The 17,117-nt window shown below is 49.9% G+C and overlaps 1 protein-coding gene across 1 annotated transcript; it reads left to right on the top strand.

Moving 5' to 3' along the window:
* Positions 1–398: 398 nt before the first annotated feature.
* On the top strand, positions 399–16,808 carry LOC141165403 (transmembrane protein 88-like). Its single transcript, XM_073651001.1, has 2 exons — positions 399–639; positions 16,203–16,808. The coding sequence occupies exons 1-2, from the start codon at positions 409–411 to the stop codon at positions 16,452–16,454; spliced, it is 483 nt and encodes a 160-aa protein (XP_073507102.1). The 5' UTR covers positions 399–408; the 3' UTR covers positions 16,455–16,808.
* Positions 16,809–17,117: the final 309 nt, after the last annotated feature.

Below are 17,117 nucleotides of genomic sequence, written 5' to 3'. Positions count from 1 at the left end.
AATTCAAGAGGGTCAAAGGGCAAACTAAGAAAATAGAGGCAAAAAAATGATACAGTAGTAGACGTGCTTAGGGGGATAAGGCGCCCAGAGTATTACTGGTGTACAGGTGAGGGGGGCACAGAATATGTGCCTTGTCCCGGGGGTCAGACAGCCCACCTTACACCACTGGGTGAACCTGTAGGAGACCTTGTAGGTGGAGATCGGAGTGACGCTCCACCACTTTCTCTGGGCCGCAGAGCTTGCACTCACCAGCCCTGTTGGGGGAGGTGGAGTCCTGACATTCCTGAGCCCTTATACAGGGTATTAGGGGAGTGAGGCCGGCACATTCCTAGATAAGGGGGGTGGAGATGGGACATGATGAGGAGGGAGGGGGTCTGCACTTATTAGAGAACACACAAAGCCAGGTCCATGCCCCGAGCAGACGTGATGGGTGAAGACACCTCCACGCTGCCCCCGCCTTACACCCCTGCACCCCCAGTACCGAGGGAGCCCCTGGACTGCTGGGCATGTGCAGTACTGATCACCGCTCACAACCTGCTGGTGGGAGCCGCCAACCTGGGGATATTCATCGTGATGTGCGGAGGCGCCCTGGTGCCATCGGCCACCATGCTTCTCTACGGGTTCCTGTGCCACCCGCGGGTCAGTACCAGTCGTCTTCTCTGTCATGGTCTCCATCCACCATTACTTCTACAGAACCCTGGGACCCAGACCCCATCCGTGGAGGCGGAACTACGGCTCTCAGTGGGGAGAGGTGCTGAGACTTGTAGTTCTTCCTCCACCAGAGAACCCTGGTTTGGACCCGTTGACTCGGCCCCGCATTGTCTGGATGGGGTGGAGGGATGGTGTCTGGGGTCGTTAGAGCGGGTCACTACAGATGGGATGATGGGAGTTATGATCCTTTTGTTTATTGCAATAATTACAGGGGTATGATGACTTTATGATAAGAATCTGCGCCTTATAGATGCCCCCTATACGAGCCGCCGGCGCCTGAGCTTTACCCGCAGCAGACTGACACTGAGCTCTAGTGTTCATCAGTGTAGACGGATAGCGACAGAGACCCTGTGTGCGAAAGTCTGTGCACCCCGGGAAGAAGACGGGAGGAATACGCTAGGTGGTTGTATCACACAGGAGAGGATTCGACACACGGCTCAGCAGACAGTATCACACAGGATAGGATTAGATACACGGCTCAGCAGTCAGTATCACACAGGATAGGATTAGATACACGGCTCAGCAGACAGTATCACACAGGAGAGGATTAGATACACGGCTCAGCAGACAGTATCACACAGGATAGGATTAGATACACGGCTCAGCAGACAGTATCACACAGGATAGGATTAGATACACAGCTCAGCAGACAGTATCACACAGGATAGGATTAGATACATGGCTCAGCAGACAGTATCACACAGGATAGGATTAGATACATGGCTCAGCAGACAGTATCACACAGGATAGGATTAGATACATGGCTCAGCAGACAGTATCACACAGGAGAGGATTAGATACACGGCTCAGCAGACAGTATCACACAGGATAGGATTAGATACACAGCTCAGCAGACAGTATCACACAGGATAGGATTAGATACACAGCTCAGCAGACAGTATCACACAGGATAGGATTAGATACACGGCTCAGCAGACAGTATCACACAGGAGAGGATTAGATACACGGCTCAGCAGACAGTATCACACAGGATAGGATTAGATACACGGCTCAGCAGACAGTATCACACAGGATAGGATTAGATACACTGCTCAGCAGACAGTATCACACAGGATAGGATTAGATACACGGCTCAGCAGTCAGTATCACACAGGAGAGGATTAGATACTGAGCTCAGCAGTCAGTATCACACAGGATAGGATTAGATACACTGCTCAGCAGACAGTATCACACAGGAGAGGATTAGATACACAGCTCAGCAGACAGTATCACATAGGAGAGGATTAGATACACGGCTCAGCAGACAGTATCACACAGGATAGGATTAGATACACGGTTCAGCAGACAGTATCACACAGGATAGGATTAGATACACGGCTCAGCAGTCAGTATCACACAGGAGAGGATTAGATACATGGCTCAGCAGACAGTATCACACAGGAGAGGATTAGATACACGGCTCAGCAGACAGTATCACACAGGAGAGGATTAGATACACGGCTCAGCAGTCAGTATCACACAGGATAGGATTAGATACACAGCTCAGCAGACAGTATCACACAGGAGAGGATTAGATACACGGCTCAGCAGTCAGTATCACACAGGATAGGATTAGATACACGGCTCAGCAGACAGTATCACACAGGATAGGATTAGATACACGGCTCAGCAGACAGTATCACACAGGATAGGATTAGATACACAGCTCAGCAGTCAGTATCACACAGGATAGGATTAGATACACGGCTCAACAGTCAGTATCACACAGGATAGGATTAGATACACAGCTCAGCAGACAGTATCACACAGGAGAGGATTAGATACACAGCTCAGCAGACAGTATCACACAGGAGAGGATTAGATACACGGCTCAGCAGTCAGTATCACACAGGATAGGATTAGATACACGGCTCAGCAGACAGTATCACACAGGATAGGATTAGATACACGGCTCAGCAGACAGTATCACACAGGATAGGATTAGATACACGGCTCACCAGACAGTATCACACAGGATAGGATTAGATACACGGCTCAGCAGACAGTATCACACAGGATAGGATTAGATACACGGCTCACCAGACAGTATCACACAGGATAGGATTAGATACACGGCTCACCAGACAGTATCACACAGGATAGGATTAGATACACGGCTCAGCTGACAGTATCACACAGGATAGGATTAGATACACGGCTCAGCAGACAGTATCACACAGGATAGGATTAGATACACGGCTCACCAGACAGTATCACACAGGATAGGATTAGATACACGGCTCACCAGACAGTATCACACAGGATAGGATTAGATACACGGCTCACCAGACAGTATCACACAGGATAGGATTAGATACACAGCTCAGTAGACAGTATCACACAGGAGAGGATTAGATACACGGCTCAGCAGACAGTATCACACAGGATAGGATTAGATACACGGCTCAGCAGACAGTATCACACAGGAGAGGATTAGATACACGGCTCAGCAGTCAGTATCACACAGGATAGGATTAGATACACAGCTCAGCAGACAGTATCACACAGCATAGGATTAGATACATAGCTCAGCAGACAGTATCACACAGGAGAGGATTAGATACACGGCTCAGCAGACAGTATCACACAGGATAGGATTAGATACACGGCTCAGCTGACAGTATCACACAGGATAGGATTAGATACACGGCTCAGCAGTCAGTATCACACAGGATAGGATTAGATACACGGCTCACCAGACAGTATCACACAGGATAGGATTAGATACACAGCTCAGCAGTCAGTATCACACAGGATAGGATTAGATACACAGCTCAGCAGACAGTATCACACAGGATAGGATTAGATACACAGCTCAGCAGTCAGTATCACACAGGATAGGATTAGATACACAGCTCAGCAGACAGTATCACACAGGATAAGATTAGATACACGGCTCAGCAGTCAGTATCACACAGGATAGGATTAGATACACGGCTCACCAGACAGTATCACACAGGATAGGATTAGATACACGGCTCAGCAGTCAGTATCACACAGGATAGGATTAGATACACGGCTCAGCAGTCAGTATCACACAGGATAGGATTAGATACACAGCTCAGCAGTCAGTATCACACAGGATAGGATTAGATACACAGCTCAGCAGACAGTATCACACAGGATAGGATTAGATACACAGCTCAGCAGACAGTATCACACAGGATAGGATTAGATACACAGCTCAGCAGACAGTATCACACAGGATAGGATTAGATACACAGCTCAGCAGTCAGTATCACACAGGATAGGATTAGATACACGGCTCAGCAGACAGTATCACACAGGATAGGATTAGATACACGGCTCAGCTGACAGTATCACACAGGATAGGATTAGATACACGGCTCAGCAGACAGTATCACACAGGAGAGGATTAGATACACGGCTCAACAGACAGTATCACACAGGATAGGATTAGATACACGGCTCAGCAGACAGTATCACACAGGATAGGATTAGATACACGGCTCACCAGACAGTATCACACAGGATAGGATTAGATACACGGCTCACCAGACAGTATCACACAGGATAGGATTAGATACACAGCTCAGCAGTCAGTATCACACAGGATAGGATTAGATACACAGCTCAGCAGTCAGTATCACACAGGATAGGATTAGATACACAGCTCAGCAGACAGTATCACACAGGATAGGATTAGATACACAGCTCAGCAGTCAGTATCACACAGGATAGGATTAGATACACAGCTCAGCAGACAGTATCACACAGGATAGGATTAGATACACAGCTCAGCAGTCAGTATCACACAGGATAGGATTAGATACACGGCTCAGCAGACAGTATCACACAGGATAGGATTAGATACACGGCTCAGCAGACAGTATCACACAGGATAGGATTAGATACACGGCTCACCAGACAGTATCACACAGGATAGGATTAGATACACGGCTCACCAGACAGTATCACACAGGATAGGATTAGATACACAGCTCAGCAGTCAGTATCACACAGGATAGGATTAGATACACAGCTCAGCAGACAGTATCACACAGGATAGGATTAGATACACGGCTCAGCAGACAGTATCACACAGGAGAGGATTAGATACACGGCTCAGCAGACAGTATCACACAGGATAGGATTAGATACACGGCTCACCAGACAGTATCACACAGGATAGGATTAGATACACAGCTCAGCAGACAGTATCACACAGGATATGATTAGATACACGGCTCAGCAGACAGTATCACACAGGATAGGATTAGATACACGGCTCAGCAGACAGTATCACACAGGATAGGATTAGATACACAGCTCAGCAGTCAGTATCACACAGGATAGGATTAGATACACGGCTCAGCAGACAGTATCACACAGGAGAGGATTAGATACACGGCTCAGCAGTCAGTATCACACAGGATAGGATTAGATACACGGCTCAGCAGACAGTATCACACAGGATAGGATTAGATACACGGCTCAGCAGACAGTATCACACAGGATAGGATTAGATACACGGCTCAGCAGACAGTATCACACAGGAGAGGATTAGATACACGGCTCAGCAGACAGTATCACACAGGACAGGATTAGATACACGGCTCAGCAGACAGTATCACACAGGATAGGATTAGATACACGGCTCACCAGACAGTATCACACAGGATAGGATTAGATACACGGCTCAGCAGACAGTATCACACAGGATAGGATTAGATACACGGCTCACCAGACAGTATCACACAGGATAGGATTAGATACACGGCTCAGCAGACAGTATCACACAGGAGAGGATTAGACACACGGCTCAGCAGACGGTATCACACAGGAGAGGATTAGATACACGGCTCAGCAGACAGTATCACACAGGATAGGATTAGATACACGGCTCACCAGACAGTATCACACAGGATAGGATTAGATACACAGCTCAGCAGTCAGTATCACACAGGATAGGATTAGATACACAGCTCAGCAGTCAGTATCACACAGGATAGGATTAGATACACAGCTCAGCAGTCAGTATCACACAGGATAGGATTAGATACACAGCTCAGCAGTCAGTATCACACAGGATAGGATTAGATACACAGCTCAGCAGACAGCATCACACAGGATAGGATTAGATACACGGCTCAGCAGACAGCATCACACAAGATAGGATTAGATACACGGCTCAGCAGACAGTATCACACAGGATAGGATTAGATACACAGCTCAGCAGACAGTATCACACAGGATAGGATTAGATACACGGCTCAGCAGACAGTATCACACAGGATAGGATTAGATACACGGCTCACCAGACAGTATCACACAGGATAGGATTAGATACACGGCTCACCAGACAGTATCACACAGGATAGGATTAGATACACGGCTCAGCAGACAGTATCACACAGGATAGGATTAGATACACAGCTCAGCAGACAGTATCGTACAGGAGAGGATTAGATACACGGCTCAGCAGACAGTATCATACAGGAGAGGATTAGATACACGGCTCAGCAGACAGTATCACACAGGAGAGGATTAGATACAGCTCAGCAGACAGTATCACACAGGAGAGGATTAGATACACAGCTCAGCAGACAGTATCACACAGGAGAGGATTAGATACAGCTCAGCAGACAGTATCACACAGGATAGGATTAGATACACATCTCAGCAGACAGTATCACACAGAAGAGGACTAGATACACGGCTCAGCAGACTGTATCACACAGGAGAGGATTAGATACACGGCTCAGCAGACAGTATCATACAGGAGAGGATTAGATACACGGCTCAGCAGACAGTATCATACAGGAGAGGATTAGATACACGGCTCAGCAGACAGTATCATACAGGAGAGGATTAGATACACGGCTCAGCAGACAGTATCACACAGAAGAGGACTAGATACACGGCTCAGCAGACAGTATCACACAGGAGAGGATTAGATACACGGCTCAGCAGACAGTATCACACAGAAGAGGACTAGATACACAGCTCAGCAGACTGTATCACACAGGAGAGGATTAGATACACGGCTCAGCAGACAGTATCACACAGGAGAGGATTAGATACACGGCTCAGCAGACAGTATCACACAGGAGAGGATTAGATACACTGCTCAGCAGTCAGTATCACACAGGATAGGATTAGATACACGGCTCAGCAGTCAGTATCACACAGGATAGGATTAGATACACGGCTCAGCAGACAGTATCACACAGAAGAGGATTAGATACACGGCTCAGCAGACAGTATCACACAGGATAGGATTAGATACACGGCTCAGCAGACAGTATCACACAGGATAGGATTAGATACACGGCTCAGCAGACAGTATCACACAGAAGAGGACTAGATACACGGCTCAGCAGACGGTATCACACAGGAGAGGATTAGATACACGGCTCAGCAGACAGTATCACACAGGATAGGATTAGATACACGGCTCAGCAGACAGTATCACACAGGATAGGATTAGATACACGGCTCAGCAGACAGTATCACACAGGAGAGGATTAGATACACGGCTCAGCAGACAGTATCACACAGGATAGGATTAGATACACGGCTCAGCAGACAGTATCACACAGGAGAGGATTAGATACACGGCTCAGCAGACAGTATCACACAGGATAGGATTAGATACACGGCTCAGCAGACAGTATCACACAGGATAGGATTAGATACACGGCTCAGCAGACAGTATCACACAGGAGAGGATTAGATACATGGCTCAGCAGACAGTATCACACAGGAAAGGATTAGATACAGGGCTCAGCAGACAGTATCACACAGGATAGGATTAGATACATGGCTCAGCAGACAGTATCACACAGGAGAGGATTAGATACAGGGCTCAGCAGACAGTATCACACAGGATAGGATTAGATACACAGCTCAGCAGACAGTATCACACAGGATAGGATTAGATACACGGCTCAGCAGACAGTATCACACAGGATAGGATTAGATACACGGCTCAGCAGACAGTATCACACAGGATAGGATTAGATACACAGCTCAGCAGACAGTATCACACAGGATAGGATTAGATACACGGCTCAGCAGACCGTATCACATAGGATAGGATTAGATACACGGTTCAGCAGACAGTATCATACAGGAGAGGATTAGATACACAGCTCAGCAGTCAGTATCACACAGGATAGGATTAGATACACGACTCAGCAGACAGTATCACACAGGATAGGATTAGATACACGGCTCAGCAGACAGTATCACATAGGATAGGATTAGATACACGGCTCAGCAGATAGTATCACACAGGAGAGGATTAGATACATGGCTCAGCTGACAGTATCACACAGGAGAGGATTAGATACACGGCTCAGCAGACAGTATCACACAGGAGAGGATTAGATACACAGCTCAGCAGACAGTATCACACAGGAGAGGATTAGATACACGGCTCAGCAGACAGTATCACACAGGAGAGGATTAGATACACGGCTCAGCAGACAGTATCACACAGGAGAGGATTAGATACACGGCTCAGCAGACAGTATCACACAGGATAGGATTAGATACACGGCTCAGCAGACAGTATCACATAGGATAGGATTAGATACACGGCTCAGCAGGCAGTATCACACAGGAGAGGATTAGACACACGGCTCAGCAGACAGTATCACACAGGATAGGATTAGATACACGGCTCAGCAGTCAGTATCACACAGGATAGGATTAGATACACGGCTCAGCAGACAGTATCACACAGGATAGGATTAAATACACGGCTCAGCAGACAGTATCACACAGGAGAGGATTAGATACACGGCTCAGCAGACAGTATCACACAGGAGAGGATTAGATACACGGCTCAGCAGACAGTATCACACAGGATAGGATTAGACACACGGCTCAGCAGACGGTATCACACAGGAGAGGATTAGATACACGGCTCAGCAGACGGTATCACACAGGATAGGATTAGACACACGGCTCAGCAGACGGTATCACACAGGATAGGATTAGATACACGGCTCAGCAGTCAGTATCACACAGGAGAGGATTAGACACACGGCTCAGCAGACGGTATCACACAGGAGAGGATTAGACACACGGCTCAGCAGACGGTATCACACAGGATAGGATTAGATACACGGCTCAGCAGACAGTATCACACAGGAGAGGATTAGATACACGGCTCAGCAGACGGTATCACACAGGAGAGGATTAGATACACGGCTCAGCAGACAGTATCACACAGGAGAGGATTAGATACACGGCTCAGCAGACGGTATCACACAGGAGAGGATTAGATACACGGCTCAGCAGACGGTATCACACAGGAGAGGATTAGACACACGGCTCAGCAGACGGTATCACACAGGATAGGATTAGATACACGGCTCAGCAGACAGTATCACACAGGAGAGGATTAGATACACGGCTCAGCAGACGGTATCACACAGGAGAGGATTAGACACACGGCTCAGCAGACGGTATCACACAGGAGAGGATTAGATACACGGCTCAGCAGACGGTATCACACAGGAGAGGATTAGATACACGGCTCAGCAGTCAGTATCACACAGGATAGGATTAGATACACAGCTCAGCAGACAGTATCACACAGGATAGGATTAGATACACGGCTCAGCAGACAGTATCACACAGGATAGGATTAGATACACGGCTCAGTAGACAGTATCACACAGGATAGGATTAGATACACGGCTCAGCAGTCAGTATCACACAGAGGATTAGATACACGGCTCAGCAGTCAGTATCACACAGGAGAGGATTAGATACACGGCTCAGCAGTCAGTATCACACAGGAGAGGATTAGATACACGGCTCAGCAGACAGTATCACACAGGATAGGATTAGATACACGGCTCAGCAGACAGTATCACACAGGAGAGGATTAGATACACAGCTCAGCAGTCAGTATCACACAGTAGAGGATTAGATACACGGCTCAGCAGACAGTATCACACAGGATAGGATTAGATACACGGCTCAGCAGACAGTATCACACAGGATAGGATTAGATACACAGCTCAGCAGTCAGTATCACACAGTAGAGGATTAGATACACGGCTCAGCAGACAGTATCACACAGGATAGGATTAGATACACGGCTCAGCAGACAGAATCACACAGGAGAGGATTAGATACACAGCTCAGCAGTCAGTATCACACAGTAGAGGATTAGATACACGGCTCAGCAGACGGTATCACACAGGATAGGATTAGATACACTGCTCAGCAGACAGCATCACACAGGAGAGGATTAGATACACAGCTCAGCAGACAGTATCACACAGGATAGGATTAGATACACGGCTCAGCAGTCAGTATCACACAGGATAGGATTAGATACACGGCTCAGTAGACAGTATCACACAGGATAGGATTAGATACACGGCTCAGCAGACAGTATCACACAGGATAGGATTAGATACACGGCTCAGCAGACAGTATCACACAGGAGAGGATTAGATACACGGCTCAGTAGACCGTATCACACAGGATAGGATTAGATACACGGCTCAGCAGTCAGTATCACACAGAGGATTAGATACACGGCTCAGCAGTCAGTATCACACAGGAGAGGATTAGATACACGGCTCAGCAGTCAGTATCACACAGGAGAGGATTAGATACACGGCTCAGCAGACAGTATCACACAGGAGAGGATTAGATACACGGCTCAGCAGTCAGTATCACACAGGATAGGATTAGATACACGGCTCAGCAGACAGTATCACACAGGATAGGATTAGATACACGGCTCAGCAGACAGTATCACACAGGATATGATTAGATACACGGCTCAGCAGTCAGTATCACACAGGATATGATTAGATACACGGCTCAGCAGTCAGTATCACACAGTAGAGGATTAGATACACGGCTCAGCAGACAGTATCACACAGGAGAGGATTAGATACAGGGCTCAGCAGTCAGTATCACACAGGAGAGGATTAGATACACGGCTCAGCAGTCAGTATCACACAGGATATGATTAGATACACGGCTCAGCAGTCAGTATCACACAGTAGAGGATTAGATACACGGCTCAGCAGACAGTATCACACAGGAGAGGATTAGATACAGGGCTCAGCAGTCAGTATCACACAGGAGAGGATTAGATACACGGCTCAGCAGACAGTATCACACAGCATTAGATACACAGCTCAGCAGACAGTATCACACAGGATAGGATTAGATACACGGCTCAGCAGACAGTATCACACAGGATAGGATTAGATACACGGCTCAGCAGACAGTATCACACAGTATAGGATTAGATACACAGCTCAGCAGACAGTATCACACAGTAGAGGATTAGATACACAGCTCAGCAGACGGTATCACACAGGATAGGATTAGATACACGGCTCAGTAGACGGTATCACACAGGATAGGATTAGATACACGGCTCAGCAGACAGTATCACACAGTAGAGGATTAGATACACGGCTCAGCAGACAGTATCACACAGGAGAGGATTAGATACACGGCTCAGCAGACAGTATCACACACAATGGGATTAGATACACGGCTCAGCAGACAGTATCACACAGGAGAGGATTAGATACACGGCTCAGCAGACAGTATCACACACAATGGGATTAGATACACGGCTCAGCAGACAGTATCACACACAATGGGATTAGATACACAGCTCCTGCTCCTTTGGCAATATCTCTCCAAATCCTGGTCCTCCTCCCCACATCCCTACAGTCACCTCCACCGCCTCTCCACAATCTGTCACAACCTCTGGTAGCCCCTCTAACCTCATACCTGTCCGCCCAGCCCCCGCCTCCCCAGCCCCTCTAACAGGGGCTCTCTGGAACGCTCGCTCCCTCCGTCTGCAACAACCTTTCCTACATCCATGACCTTTTCATTACTAACAAACTCTTCTTCCTCGGCATCACAGATTCCTGGCTCACCCCCTCTGACGCGGCCTCTCCAGCTGCGCTTTCGTATGGTGGATTCCATTGTTCTCACACCCCTCGTTCCAATGGCCAGCATGGTGGAGGAGTAGGTTTTCTCCTGTCAGATAACTGCTCCTTCACCCATATCCCACTGCCGCCCTCCATTACTCTCCCCTCCTTTGAAGTGCACTGTGTGCGCATCTACTCCCCCTTCAACCGGCCATCATTTACCGCCCCCAGGACCTGCCACCACGTTCTTAGACCACTTCTCCACCGGGCTCCTTCATTTCCTTTCCGCTGACATCCCCACTATCATCATGGGCGACTTCAACATCCCCATTGATACTTCCCACTCATCGGGCTCTAAGCTTCTATCCCTGACTTCCTCCTTCGGCCTCGCTCAATGGTCTTCTGCCCCCACTCACAAAGACGACCACACACTGGACCTCATCTTCACCCGCCTCTGCTCCCTATCTAACCTCTCTAATTCCCCTCTCCCCCTATCTGACCACAACCTACTCACATTCTCTGCCCTCTCCTCTCCAGGTGCACAATCCCCACTCCACAAACTTACACACCCTCGCAGAAACCTCAAACACCTTCACCTACACTGACTCTCTGAATCCCTCCTCCCTCTCACAAGCATAAGTTCATTACATGATGCAGATGCTGCTGCCACTTTATACAACACCTCAGCAGCTGCAGCTCTCAATTTGGTCGCCCCCCTCACACATACCAGAGTTCACCCACTCAACCAGCAACCCTGGCACACCAACTTGGTTAAAGAACTGCGAGGGCCCTCCAGGGTTGCTGAGCGGAAATGGAAAAGGTCCCACTCCAACGAGCACTTCATCGCATTTAAACAGTCCCTCACTACCTTCAAGTCCACAAACCTACTTCTCATCTCTCATATCCTCCCTGTCTCACAACCCTAAACAGCTATTCAACACCTTCAATTCTCTCCTCCGTCCCCCAGTGCCTCCTCCCTCTCCTCTCATCTCAGCCAAAGACTTTGCCACATTCTTCAAGCAGAAGATTGATACCATCAGAAAACGCTTTTGCCTAAAGTCCCCTCAACCCCTCCGCCCGCCTAACTCAACCATCCTCCTCCACAACCAGCTTCTCCACCATTACGGACAATCAAATCTCCTCTTTACTCTCCAAATCACACCTCACCACCTGCGAACTTGACCCAATCCCGTCCCACCTCATCCCTAACCTTACAACTATTCTCATCCCAACCCTAACCCACCTTTTCAACCTGTCACTAAAAACTGGTGTCTTCCCCTCATGCTTCAAACATGCCTCAATCACACCCATCCTCAAAAAGTCATCCCTTGACCCATCCTCTCTGACTAGCCATCGCCCCATATCACTTCTCCCCTATGCCTCAAAACTACTGGAACAACATGTCCACCTTGAACTGTCCTCCCACCTCTCCTCCTGCTCCCTCTTCGACCGCTTACAATCTGGCTTCCGACCGCACCATTCTACTGAAACTGCCCTGACTAAAGTCACCAACGACCTACTAACCGCCAAATCCAAGCGACACTACTCTGTCCTCCTCCTGCTGGACCTGTCATCTGCCTTTGACACAGTGGACCATTCCCTCTTACTCCAGACTCTCTCATCTCTTGGCATCACAGACTTGGCCCTATCTTGGATCTCCTCATACCTAACAGACAGGACATTGTGTCTCCCACTCACACACCACCTCCTCATCTCGCCCCCTATCTGTCGGTGTCCCCCAAGGTTCAGTTCTAGGACCTCTGCTCTTCTCCATCTACACCTTAGGCCTGGGACAGCTCATAGAGTCTCATGGCTTTCATTATCACCTCTATGCTGATGACAGATCTACCTCTCTGGACCCGATATCACCTCCGTACTAACCAGAATCCCACAATGTCTGTCTGCTATTTCATCCTTCTCTGACAGATTTCTAAAACTTCACATGGATAAGACAGAATTCATCATCTTTCCACCATCTCACTCAACCCTCTCACCTGACCTATCTATCAACGTCAATGGCTGTTCACTCTCCCCAGTCCCTCAAGCTCGCTGCCTTGGGGTAACCCTGGACTCTGAACTCTCCTTCAAACCACATATCCAAGCCCTTTCCACCTCCTGCCGACTCCAACTGAAAAACATCTCCCGGATCTGCACATTCCTCAACCATGAATCTGCAAAAACGCTAATGCACGTCCTCATCATCTCCCGCCTCGACTACTGCAACCTCCTGCTCTGTGGCCTCCCCTCTAACACTCTCGCACCCCTCCAACCTATCCTAAACTCTGCTGCCCGACTAATCCACCTGTCCCCCCGTTATTCCCCGGCCTCTCCTCTCTGTAGATCCCTTCACTGGCTCCCCATCGCTCAGAGACTCCAGTTCAAGACCCTAACCCTGACATACAAAGCCATCCACAACCTGTCTCCTCCATACATCTGTGACCTAGTCTCCCAATAAATACCTGCACGCAACCTCCGATCCTCACAAGATCTTTCTCTACTCCCCTCTTATCTCCTCTTCCCAAGATTTCCCCTGTGCATCCCCCCTACTCTGGAACTCTCTACCCCAACACATCAGACTCTCGCCTACCGTGGAAACCTTCAAAAGGAACCTGAAGACCCCCCTCTTCCGACAAGCCTACAACCTGCAGTAACCCTCGCTCCACCATACCACTGCACGACCAGCCCTACCCTCACCTACTGTATCCTCACCCATCCCCTGTAGACTGTGAGCCCTCGCGGGCAGGGTCCTCGCTCCACCATACCGCTGCACGACCAGCCCTACCCTCACCTACTGTATCCTCACCCATCCCCTGTAGACTGTGAGCCCTCACGGGCAGGGTCCTCGCTCCACCATACCGCTGCACGACCAGCTCTACCCTCACCTACTGTATCCTCACCCATCCCCTGTAGACTGTGATCCCTCACGGGCAGGGTCCTCGCTCCACCATACCGCTGCATGACCAGCTCTACCCTCACCTACTGTATCCTCACCCATCCCTTGTAGACTGTGAGCCCTCACGGGCAGGGTCCTCGCTCCACCATACCGCTGCACAACCAGCTCTACCCTCACCTACTGTATCCTCACCCATCCCCTGTAGACTGTGATCCCTCACGGGCAGGGTCCTCGCTCCACCATACCGCTGCATGACCAGCTCTACCCTCACCTACTGTATCCTCACCCATCCCTTGTAGACTGTGAGCCCTCACGGGCAGGGTCCTCGCTCCACCATACCGCTGCACGACCAGCCCTACCCTCACCTACTGTATCCTCACCCATCCCTTGTAGACTGTGAGTCCTCGCAGGCAGGATCCTCGCTCCACCATACCGCTGCATGACCAGCCCTACCCTCACCTACTTTATCCTCCCCCATCCCTTGTAGACTGTGAGCCCTCGCGGGCCGGGTCCTCGCTCCACCATACCGCTGCACGACCAGCCCTACCCTCACCTACTGTATCCTCACCCATCCCCTGTAGACTGTGAGCCCTCGTGGGCAGGGTCCTCGCTCCACCATACCGCTGCACGACCAGCTCTACCCTCACCTACTGTATCCTCACCCATCCCTTGTAGACTGTGAGCCCTCGTGGGCAGGGTCCTCGCTCCACCATACCGCTGCACGACCAGCTCTACCCTCACCTACTGTATCCTCACCCATCCCCTGTAGACTGTGAGCCCTCGCGGGCAGGGTCCTCTCTCCACCATACCGCTGCACGACCAGCTCTACCCTCACCTACTGTATCCTCACCCATCCCCTGTAGACTGTGAGCCCTCGGGGGCAGGGTCCTCTCTCCACCATACCGCTGCACGACCAGCCCTACCCTCACCTACTGTATCCTCACCCATCCCCTGTAGATTGTGAGCCCTCGCAGGCAGGGTCCTCTCTCCACCATATCGCTGCACGACCAGCTCTACCCTCACCTACTGTATCCTCACCCATCCCTTGTAGACTGTGAGCCCTCGCGGGCAGGATCCTCGCTCCACCATACCGCTGCACGACCAGCTCTACCCTCACCTACTGTATCCTCACCCATCCCTTGTAGATTGTGAGCCCTCGCGGGCAGGGTCCTCGCTCCACCATACCGCTGCACGACCAGCTCTACCCTCACCTACTGTATCCTCACCCATCCCTTGTAGACTGTGAGCCCTCGCGGGCAGGGTCCTCGCTCCACAATACCGCTGCACGACCAGCTCTACCCTCACCTACTGTATCCTCACCCATCCCTTGTAGACTGTGAGCCCTCGCGGGCAGGGTCTTCTCTTCTTTCTGTACCAATTTTCCATTGCGTTTTTGATCAAGATTATAGTGCTGGGTGTTTGCTATGTACACCCCCTTTTTCACATGTGAAGCGCCATGGCATGGAATAAATGGCGCTATAATAATACAGGGCTCAGCAGACAGTATCACACAGGCTAGGATTAGATACAGTAGCTCAGCAGCTGTGAGCGGGGCGGGGGGTGTCTATACCTCTCTATACCGCCCTGTATACATGCCACCCTCCCTCTCACATTCCCCAGTGTGGGGGCTGCGGGTCTCCTCTCGGTACTATCACCCCCATTCGCCTCTTTCCGTGGTTAACCCTTTCCTTTCTCTCCGGTTCCAGTTCCGGAAGCCCAAGGAGACGCTGTGCCCGGCGCTGCTGAGCCCGGCGGCCTGTGTGACGCTGCTGGTGTTCGGGGCGCTGCTGGTGTTACCGCTGCTGATCCTCGGCCTGGCCGGATACGCCCGGCTCGTGCGCTGCTTCCAGCTCAGCTCCTGCTTCCTGCCCTACAGCCGCGCCGTGTACCAGGGGACCCCGGCCCGGAGCCGCCCGGCCAACGACAGCCCCAAGGACGGCAGCAAGGCCTGGGTGTGACGGGGCCACGGACACTGCTGGTGGGGCCCGAGCCCAGAGGTGGACCCGCTAAACTACCTACTGCTGGGACTTGTAGTTCCTCCATGTAACCTCAGGATTGTTACTTGTATATAGATTGTTACACTGCTACTCCCAGCATGCGCACGGCTGTCCTGTCCTGCTGAGAGCCGTCAATGAATTACATGCATCAGCTTTAATCTTCCGGTCACATCCAGAGCTGCATTCACACTTCTGCAGATCTGACTGTGAATGCAGCTTTTGCTATGACTCAGCTTGTGTCAGTATCACTGTAGCCTGTGACGAGGGATCCGCATCACGTCCTCGCCATCCCGTGTCCATCATGTACCACCGCAATACACCAAATAAATCACCGGGATTTCCCGGCTTGTGACAACCTGTCTTCATGTGATATAACCACAACCCCCAACATCCGTATCGGAGGTAGATGGCGGAGTGTGTGCACTGTGTGGCGATATTATTTATGGCTGTGTTTGGGGTCTCAGCCTGACAGCATTATTATTCAGTCATAATATCATGGTGTTAATATGTGGCGGTATTATTAAAGCCCTGTCTTATTGGGTATGCTGAGGATATTATGCTGGACAGTGTATAGATGGCGGTATTATTTATTCGTATTTTTGGGGCACAATATCAGGATATTAT

Source organism: Phyllobates terribilis, unplaced genomic scaffold (assembly GCF_046119375.1).
Source record: "Phyllobates terribilis strain yellow unplaced genomic scaffold, ASM4611937v1 Scaffold_11__3_contigs__length_659146591, whole genome shotgun sequence".
NCBI classification, from domain to species: domain Eukaryota; kingdom Metazoa; phylum Chordata; class Amphibia; order Anura; family Dendrobatidae; genus Phyllobates; species Phyllobates terribilis.
The sequence above is the reverse complement of the archived record's forward strand: the minus strand, read 5'-3'. Positions and strand labels throughout refer to the sequence as shown.

Bases quoted from the DNA above. Each gene is read 5' to 3' on its own strand.
- LOC141165403 (XM_073651001.1), top strand. From the start codon at position 409: ATGCCCCGAGCAGACGTGATGGGTGAAGACACCTCCACGCTGCCCCCG. The intron at 640-16,202 runs GTCAGTACCAGT...CTCCGGTTCCAG, and splicing joins GGTTCCTGTGCCACCCGCGG to TTCCGGAAGCCCAAGGAGAC.